At 32.4% G+C, this 10,586-nt stretch overlaps 1 protein-coding gene across 1 annotated transcript; it reads right to left on the bottom strand.

Annotated features, from left to right (window-relative positions):
* Positions 1-1,120: 1,120 nt before the first annotated feature.
* On the bottom strand, positions 1,121-2,230 carry LOC141484687 (uncharacterized). Its single transcript, XM_074179882.1, has one exon. The coding sequence runs from the start codon at positions 2,228-2,230 to the stop codon at positions 1,121-1,123; it is 1,110 nt and encodes a 369-aa protein (XP_074035983.1).
* Positions 2,231-10,586: the final 8,356 nt, after the last annotated feature.

Genomic DNA, 10,586 nt, shown 5'->3' on the forward strand with positions numbered 1-10,586 from the left:
TATTAATTAAATCTGATACATATTTTTTATGCAATATATTCATGTTAGTGTAACTATAATCAACGAATCGAGGGATGATCACTTCTTACCTACACAGAGTGAATTAATAAAAGGCAGGCATCTGTCAGAAAATAAGTACTCCCTTGGGAAATATCACAAAAGGGATTGGATTATATTTGATAAACACCTGTGCAAAAGATTTCTCAAAAATTATAATGCAAACGTTTCTCTTGATGCAACTATCAGAATTAAGTAACATATGATGAGTTGATCACCTACAGAACAATTTCGGGTTCATTAATCCTCCTCAGGGCAGGGTAAATCATAATCATTGATTCAAAAGGTGATGTTATAGAGCCTGTTTTGATTTCTTTATCTGTATTCAGTAGCTTGCATGTTGAAGATTATGATCTATCCTGCAGTAAGTGAACTTGAAACTGGTCTGCAGATTATTAACTCATAAATGGACACCAACTCCAGTTTTTGCGACACATCAAACACTTGCATAAGTAATTATGTGCTACCTTTTGTACAGTTCTTCTTCAGATACAATTCAACACCCTTATGTTCGATTTGGAAATATCCAGATGATATTATTGAAGAGGTACAAATCAGGAAATTATAACGATACGTTCCAATTAAACTATAAAAGTATCTAATTTTTTATTGAACACTTGGAAATACACATACAGTAACTTACTATGGACTCAATAGTATCCAAATTTCAGATATTTCAATAAATGACAAGTTATCGATATTTATTCTGAATGAAGACCTTTATTTAAAGCCAGTTTTTGTTCGATAGTTGAGGATACTTCTCTATCAATTCCTCACACTCATGACGCTTTTGTGGTTTCTTTTTTATTATATGATCTTTGAAAAAGGAAATAACAATTTTTTTTGTTCTTCTCTCCATGGTATCCATGTTCTTTTTTTAGCTTCTCTTTGTTCATGAGTAAATTGAATAGGATTTTTTCTCTTTCATCTGATTCTCTCTTCAATATTTCTTCCATCAAGTCATTTTCCCCATCAATATTTTCAGAACCAATTATAGGATTCATGACATCATCCATTTGAGATTCGTTTGCATCTTTATTTTCGATATCTAATAAATCTTTTTCTAAACCAGGTTTATTTCATCCAAAGTTTTACCTTTGAACTGGGATAAAGAGCCTTGTTCCATCAGCAAAAGTATTTTAGCTATTTTCGCGGTTTGAAAAACATCATCTGGTAATCTATAATTTTGTCTGTGTACGCCTAGAGTGTGACCCATAAAAGTAGCTAGTTGTTCTAAGTCGTTTTCATTCATACCAAAGATTTGAGAGAGAGTTGCGAGATGCTTTCTCAGTTTTGTAGAGATAATTGCATGATGATTTTTTGCTCCACATTCTTTAGCATATTTTTCAAGTACTTTGTAACCACATATTGGTTCTTTGGATGTTGTTTGTCCGAAAAAGTAAAGATTGTTTCCACTGATGAATTTATATCTATATTTCAATAAAACTTCAGAGTGCTCTTGAATTTCTTTACTGAGCAATACCGGCACACCACGTCCTCTTTTGCCCCGAATCACCACTCTCTTGAAATGTTTCATCAAAATATTTTCAGTTGGACTAATCGCTTCAGAAAACTCCTCATAATTTTGGTTATTGACATTTGTCAAAGAGTTTTCATAGGTATCCAACATCATCCGTTGAAGTTTTCCAGGCCTCTTGCGGTTCAACAGGATAATTCTACAATAAACTGTTTCCATCAGAATTTTGTAGTATGGCTCATCAGGTTCATCAACCAATTTGCAAACTGCTTCATTACCTTTCATTACCAAATATTCTTTCAGAAGTTTTATATCACTTGCAAATGGTATTAGAGTGACTCGATTCCATTTTTTAATACTCAAGTCATTTGCCGCTAGAGTTGATATATGGAATTTCCAGTGAGCAGTCACCGTCTTCAGTTCAGCTTCAGTTTCTGCAGAACTAACAGTTCCATATGCATCTTTTCTCTTCAATGCATGATATATTGCTATTTCACAGCACTGTTTAATTGAAGTGCCAAAATTCATGGCATATGAAGGAGATTTGTATGATTCCTTATCAATGTCGTACTTTGCAACAGTTTTTGTTGCTTGAATAATTATGTCGAAGTTTTGTGGTTTCAGAACACTGAACAGAGTTGTTATATTCGAATCAAGTTTTCTCATTTCAATCAGAAACCTAGCAAGTTCTCTCATTTTCCTTGAAACAACATTAATGAAATGTGATTCTCTATGTACTTTCAGATAACGCGAACCAAATTCACAAATGAGTGGATCCTTCTTTGCCGTCAAAGAAACATCATTTGCCCTCATCCGGGGAAAAACCTTTTCTCGCAAATCAGAATATATCGTAAGATGTCTCAGGAGAAGGTTTTGTCCGTCGGCTTTCGCATAATTGGTGGAAATATTTTTTGTGCACTTTTTCCGGTGTCGCCATAAATGATCTGCCGAATAGAATCCTAAACAGCCACTGCATGGAAGTAGATTCTGCTTCCGAGATCCTCTTTTTACAGCTTTCTGGTTTTTATTTGAATATAGATAATTTCCTTTCTTTCGTAAATCTGTCCGTAGATCTTTCCTGTTCTTATTTTTCGTAGGAAGAGAAAGTATTTTCTGAACATCTAGTTCTTGTGAATGGTTTCTAGTAACATGACGTGCGAAACTTTGGACCAAAGTTTCACAGTAGAAGCAAAAGTCTTTTTGTCGCTTTTTTTTCCATAAAACCGATCATCAGGGTCATTGGAATTGTCATTTTTTTCTGGTTTGTGGTGGTGCTTTGTGAAGAATACTCAATAAGGGGTGCTACTGGAATCTTCGGCTAGCCTTCGATGAGTCATCTCTGATTGAACTGACAAATGAAGATTTCTAGCCCTGCAAATAAAAATCAACATAAGTTGGTTTTTCATGAAACAAACTTTTAAAACTTCTGTTTTGAAATAGGCAAATAATAATCCAAATAAACTTTGTTTCTGAGTTGACTCATGATAGTGATTACAAGGAGATGTGTTACTATTATTAATAATACAGTTATAATTGCGTGACAGCATTAATTATCAACAATAACTCCTCTTACTATATGAATTATCAAAGGATGATATTTCATGTAACGAACTTTTGAAATACGTGAATAATAATAATAACAATAAAAATGTATGTTTTCATTGTGGAATTATCCCCTTTCTAATCTCTAATTTCAAAAGTATGCCGGCAGAAATTTTGATCAGACAAATGCAGAAGGCTGTCATTTTTTATTCATTGCGCCTTCTCAAGGTACATGATTCTCGGTACAGGAGTGGACATAGTATCGGAGATTAGATAAAAAGGCCAGACCAAATTTTGACATTTCATCGATGTTTCCTCGTCGTTTAAGACAATATTTGTGTCACCCAAGGCTGATATCTTCCAGACGAATATCATCTCACTCGAGGAGATCTACATTAGCTTGTATCTGCCTGAGGGTATGAAATGAACAACGGATTATCTAGCCAATATAGGAATCAGACATTTTATTATTATTATTATAATTATCCACCTATTTAAAAAGCTCAAGGCATGTGCTGGGCCAGGCGCAATAAATCATTTTAACTTAGAAGGCTTTCTTCATTTCGAATTCCATCCTTTCCTTTCACTCTGTATTACTTTTTTTTTCAAATTTTTCCTGCGGGCCTTCGTCTGGGAAAGGGACATGCCGACTGCAAATACATTAGGTTCGGGTACCTTGTGACACCTAGTGCCTAATTTTTCTTTGGTGTCAAAGGCATTAACTAATATGCTCGTGTTCTATGTAGGATATAATAAAAATTTCCTGAGCCAACTAGAGAGCTTCTTAGCTATTCGTAGTCCTTTCAAATAGATAATATCTAGAAGAACATGGCTTTGAACTAAGAACCCTGGGGTTGAAAGTCGGGTCTCAGCCATTGCTCTAGTTCTTCGCTCATGGTTCCAAATTATGATTATTATCATTCATTATCTTCATTAATATTTCTTTTAATTTTTCACGTAAAAAGGGGTTGCTAGTCAAGTCTTGTATCCAAAGCTCAGACTCATTCGTAAGGCATGCCAAATAAAGACCACTCATCATGACCGTAATAATTGGGACTGAGAATCGTTTGCCCTGAGAGTAATTATAATTATTATTTATTCTTTCCCTCATTACTATCAATATTATCAGAAGTAATGAGTAGTATTCTAACTCATCTTATGCTTCCAAACAGCTGATAAAATGTTATTCTTACCTCAGAATATGAAGGGCTGATGGAAAAATCTGGATCAATATCAGAATTATCAATAATACTCGGGAAAGAATCACTGGCAGCTGAATCAGTTATCAAGTCTGAATTGACGGCGGTAACTTCCTGTGAATGAAAACATAATTCATCATGCTGAAGGATAAAAACGCAAAAAAATATATTCAAGCCTTAAAAAGGTTGAAAGTGGTACTCTCATTTGTTATATTCACAAAAAAAACGAATTAGCAGAAATAAAATTCATAATTACCTCTTGTGCTGCCGATATGGAGTCATCGCGATGACTTTCATCAGATGCTGAAATTGTCATATCTTGAATTATTTCATTTGGACGCATTGTCTGCTCAATTGGTGAAAGAGGTCTATTACAAAACCAATTTCCCTTCTTCCTTTGACTATTCGAAGAACAAACTTCGTACTATAATAAGCACCTCTTGTGCTGCCGATATGGAGTCATCGCGATGACTTTCATCAGATGCTGAAATTGTCATATCTTGAATTATTTCATTTGGACGCATTGTCTGCTCAATTGGTGAAAGAGGTCTATTACAAAACCAATTTCCCTTCTTCCTTTGACTATTCGAAGAACAAACTTCGTACTATAACAAGCACATTGTCAAGAAATAGTTTGGTACACAAGTTGAAATTCGTGTAAAAGAGAACTGAAGCTCCTAGAAATATGAACTATAGCTCATTGGATTCCAAATAACACGTAGAAAATGTATTTAAGTAAATAGGCTGCAGGAATTCTAAAAGTTTTCTTATGGAGATTAACATGGGAAAACAGCTAAGGTTCATTCTGCAATTTTTGGTTCCTTTCAAGGTCACGCGTACGGCAGAGAATCGAGCAGCGTTATCGCGGTTTGGAAGATAACGATTCGAGCGCGTTTGGAATGAGAACAAATACAGGGTATTAAAGAAAAAAACATGGCTGCCAGTGAAGAAAAAAACATGGCTGCCAGTGAAGAAAAAAACATGGCTGCCAGTGAAGAAAAAAACATGGCGGCAATGTAACGGGCATTGAGTGGAGTATACAGGAGTGCGTCAATATATATAATTCAAGGAATATGACAGTTTAACGGGACTGTTATATTTCAATGCGCGATCCCTTGATGTGTGTACAGGGTGTCTAAAAATAATCATTTAAAAAAAAACATGGTGGCAGACATTGAGCGGAATATACAGGGTGTGCCAAAAATACATCATTTAAGAAACATGGCAGTTTAACGGGGCTCTATCGTTTTAACGTATGATTCTTCAATGTATACAGGGTGTCTCATTCGAAAAAAGGTATCATTGTTTATGGGGCAATGTGGCGTTGCCGGTTTAGGAATTAATCGTGAACTACTCGACGAAAATTGGAAGCGCGAAAATGATATATTAATAATAATGAATCAGATTTCAGAAAAAACATTACAGATTATTGAGGCTGTATCGTTTCAAAGTGTGATCCCTCAATGTTACAAGGTATCTCAAAATACATCATTGAAAACAAACATGATTTTATGGCACATAAAAAAGTATTTGTTATTAACGAATTGAGATTAAAAAAAACATTCAGTTTTTTTGTTAATAACTTTTTAGCAAAAGGATCCTAAGCTAGGAAGAAATTCACAATTAAAACGTCCTAATTCTTGAAACTCTTACTCCAATTATTAATTTATAATAATTAATTTAACGCCGAAAATTGGGTGCATGGCAGTTACGGCATGGATGCATTGGCGCTGAAAACGGTATGAAATATTTTTTTAAAGTATTTGTTATCAATTTCAACATTTGAATACATCATGCTGTTATCCCAACATTACAAATAGTAGTCCCGTTGGAAAGAAATGTTTATCTTGATTTTTCAAAAAGTTATACAATTTCTAACTAATTTGTTTTCGACCAAATAATAGAAATGATTATTTTTGTTTTTTGGAGCCACCCAAACTTGGTCTCTAATTCATTTCAAATATCATCTAATTCTTTATAAAAACTTCTTGAATGTCTATCATCGTATCTTCAACAGTTTAAAAGTTATGTCAGTTTTTTACTTAAGTCAAGTGAGTAATATTTTTTCTTCTTCTTTACTACCTGAAAATCTGATATTACATAGAAATAAAAAATATTATCGTTGTAAAAAATTTTAAGTGAATTATATTTTTTCTTTTCCATTCGAAAACAGCATTTTGTTTGCTTCAATTCGATTTTCTGGTGTTTTTTTAGGAAAAGTGGTTGCGAAGCCATTGTACAACATTTAATTTGCTATACAAAGTTCTCATGAGCTGAAACTATATGAACCATTGCTTTAAAGTTACAGAACTTGAAAGATGAATTTTAATGAAAATAGAATTTGATCCTTGATATGTTTCAATTTATTGATCTTACATAGAAAATTAACCCACAATAGACTCTATGAGGCTCTCAAATTAATAACTTTCATTACAGTTATTAAATATTGATTGAAACCATTAATCACTATGGAATCATAACTCACATGAAATGAAATTTCAATTTAATTAAGGTTTTTCCGATTCACTCAATATAATAAGAAAAATTGCAATGTTGATTCATTTATAACATTTCTTTTTTTTTTCTTTAATTTTCTAAAAAAATCTTGAATTTGACACTACATCCTAATTGGTGAAAATCTAAGAAACGTTAAAATTCATTCAAACTAAATAGGTAATATTTTTAAGAATGATTAATTTTTGTGAAAAAAAATTTTTGGCTTTCTGCTTCTCCATTATTATACAGAAATATGGGAAACTTCTGGAGAAAAAAAAACTAACTTCAATATATCAGTAAAAATATTTAATAGTTCAATCGTTCAAAAATTCCAATAAAAAACAAAATTTCGCCTTATGACGAAGAGTATGTGTTCCTGGGAGGGGAGGGGCAAATAACTATGAAGAATGCGAATGACAAATGAACAATTCATATGCGTCATATGACATGAAAACAGCCCTTCGGTTTTTACCATTTCCCTGAACAATCGTTGATTTCTTTTACATTATATTTATGGAACCGGAAAAACCTTCACATACATATGCGCGATACTTGAAATTTCATTTCATCTGTCATGATTCCACAACGATTATTGCTTACAATTAATATTCGATTACTGTACATAAATGAATATGTACTTTTTATATTCATCAATTCGAGAGGCTTTTGTGCTAGTTTAATTTAATTTTTTTTTGTGACCATGCTTAAATGTAAAATTAATTCTGCACATTAGTTATGAAGAATTCCCAGGCACAACTAAGTTTTTAATAGGTTTCTCCATGTTTGTTTGTACATCTACCTATGTTTATATGTTGTATATTCAAAAATAAACATTATTATTATTACATTAACGGCAATAAATTTAAAATTACATAATTTAAAATTATTAGGGATCATTGGGATTATTAGGGATTAAATTAAATTCGCCTTTCAGGCTCTGTAACTTGAAATTTGTTGGTCGTACGATCCTAGCTGACTTTTCTGTTAGAAATTTAATTCTCAACAACTTCACATTCACTTCACATTCACTTCAACTTCACATTCACCGAAACATCGAGTTGAACTTACGTTTAGTAATAAATTATTTATAAACAAATAGAAAAATCCCGTTATAAAAATAAATCAATTTAAATTTTTTTTGAGTTAAACACATTCACTAAAAATGAAGATGATATAAATAATGTATTGAAAACTAAAAAATAATGTGGTGATTCCTAGGTACCAGTCATCACACCACCCTCCTCATCAATCTAGGGTATTGATCAGACAAAAAATGAAATCGTTGGACACAGAGTAACCTCAGTACATATGTAAATAGCAGTTGACTTGATAATAATTTCACGAACCCAACGAGTATGTTTTGTCTGATCAATGCCCTAGATTGATGAGGAGATTGGTGTGATGACTGGTACTTAGGACCTATCGCATTATTTTTCGGCTTTCAGTACATTATCTACATCATTATTATCTTTATTTTCAATAAAACCGTTTATATGATTTTTTCACTTAATTTTTCCCAGCTTTTTAGTTTTAATTTTGTTCAAAGTGTACTTTCAAGCCCTTTCATTTGATACCCATTTTGAGAGGGTTGACAAAAAATATGTAGGTACCTTGCTATTTTGTTGGCGGCCATATTGAATTTTCAATTTTTTTTTATAACTCTATTTTACTAGTTAAGCCCTTTCATTCAATATCAATATTGAGGTAATTGTGAAAAAATATGTATTCCGCCATTTTGTTGACGGACATATTGAATTCTAATTTTTTTCATAGTGAACTCTAAGATTCTACTAGTCAAGCCTTTTCATTTAATACCCATATCGAGGTAGTTCTGAAAAAATATGTAATACGCTGTTTTGTAGTGGTAGCCATCTTGGATTTATAATGATACAAAATAGATTGAACTGTATTGTCATCAAAACTGAAGGTGTGAACCAAATATCAGATCAATCTATCAACAGAAAGGGGGTCAAATTTCAATTACTAAAAAATATGTAACCCGCCATTTTGTTAGTGGCCATATTGGATTTTCATTTCTTTCTATTATAACCTATATTCTACTAGTCGAGCTCTTTTATTTGATACCCATATTGAGGTAGTTGTGAAAAAATATGTAATACGTCATTTTGTAGAGGCGGCCATCTTGGATTCACAATGGTACAGAATGAATTGAATTGTATCATCATCAGAACTGAAGATGTGTACCAAACATCAGATCTATCTGCCAACAGGAAGGGGGTCAAATTTCAATTACTAAATATGACCCAATCAAACAAATAAATAAATAAATAAATTAAGACGGTAAGCTAAATGAAACCATTCAAAATTAATTTCCATTATTGAATTTTCATGAAAAAATTATAATTAAAATTTCATAAAATTTTTTTTGTTTCTAAAATTATTCTTTTTTTTGTCGTTTAAATAATTATTGAGGGAATTTCCCAATTATTGATAGTTTTTGAAGTTCACACTAAAAACTAAATGCTGATTTCAATTTATTAATAACAATTACAATTTTGTATGTGTGTGTAATCACTGAAACACATTTTTCTACTTGTCATTCTGTATACAATGAGCTCATCTTCTTAGAAACTTCATTTCTCCCTTACACGAATTTAAAGTAAATTGAACTATTTACTCACATAGTCAGTAGAAAACAATCGATCACTCATGTTAGTAGAAAGAATACATATGTTTACTCCATAAGCTCTAATAGAACACTAACTCCGCAAAATACCACCGTTTCCTATATAAACCCTTCAAAATCTAAACACATCCAGAGATGTTGTCGCTCTTCTGGTCGTCCCATTGTCTTCAATTTTCCAAGAAAATATACCCACGGTCGTCAAATAGCTGATGACTTGTACAAAAAATATACATGCTGGTTACAGCGCTCAGTTGCAGTGGTGAACACACGATGAATTGAAGAATACGAATACGAAATATGGCATTTTACCTACAATTAGACGACCGACAAAAAATCAGTTTTTCGATGATATTATCACTTCTAGAACACGTTATTGAAGGTCTGCAATCGGACGACCGTCCGAATGATGGTAAAAACATAATGTATGGTCGTCGCAAAGATATCAGGATATATATTATATATATATATATATATATATATATATATATATATATATATATATATATATATATATATATATATATATATATATATATATATATATATATATATATATATATATATATATACAGATAGAGATTTTATCGAGTGTGCATGATATAAATCAAAAATGAAAAATTCGTGGATACAACACTCCGAACAGGGGGGCAAACCGCGGACACGTGTTTCTGGCTATTGGCCTCATCAGCGCGGTGCAGTCAAGTGCGTTTGTGTTGTTTCCTGCTTTCGGCAAACAAGTGTTGCCCATCTTTACATATATATATATATATATATATATATATATATATATATATATATATATATATATGTATATATATATATATATATATATATATGCACTCATAGGAAGGTGGGCAAACCGCAGACACGTGTTTCTGGCTATTTAGCCTTCGTCAGTACGGTACAGCCAAGTGTAAAGGATGACACGAAATCGCAGTTGGCTCCTGATGATGAATCCGCTTGCTTTGTTTGGCCCCTTTCTTGCAACCAAGTGTTGTCTATCCTTTACACTTGGCTATACCGTACTGACGAAGGCTAAATAGCCAGAAACACGTGTCTGTGGTTTGCCCACCTTCCTATGAGTGCTATGTCCAATAACCTTTTTCCATTGATATATATATATATATATATATATATATATAGAAACAGAAGTTAATATCGGACATAG

This window comes from Leptinotarsa decemlineata, unplaced genomic scaffold (genome assembly GCF_025532065.1).
Source record: "Leptinotarsa decemlineata unplaced genomic scaffold, Ldec_3_MD MMD2_P_RNA_scaffold_14, whole genome shotgun sequence".
NCBI classification, from domain to species: domain Eukaryota; kingdom Metazoa; phylum Arthropoda; class Insecta; order Coleoptera; family Chrysomelidae; genus Leptinotarsa; species Leptinotarsa decemlineata.

Coding starts and splice junctions, on each gene's coding strand:
- LOC141484687 (XM_074179882.1), bottom strand. CDS start 2,230: ATGAGAGAACTTGCTAGGTTTCTGATTGAAATGAGAAAACTTGATTCG.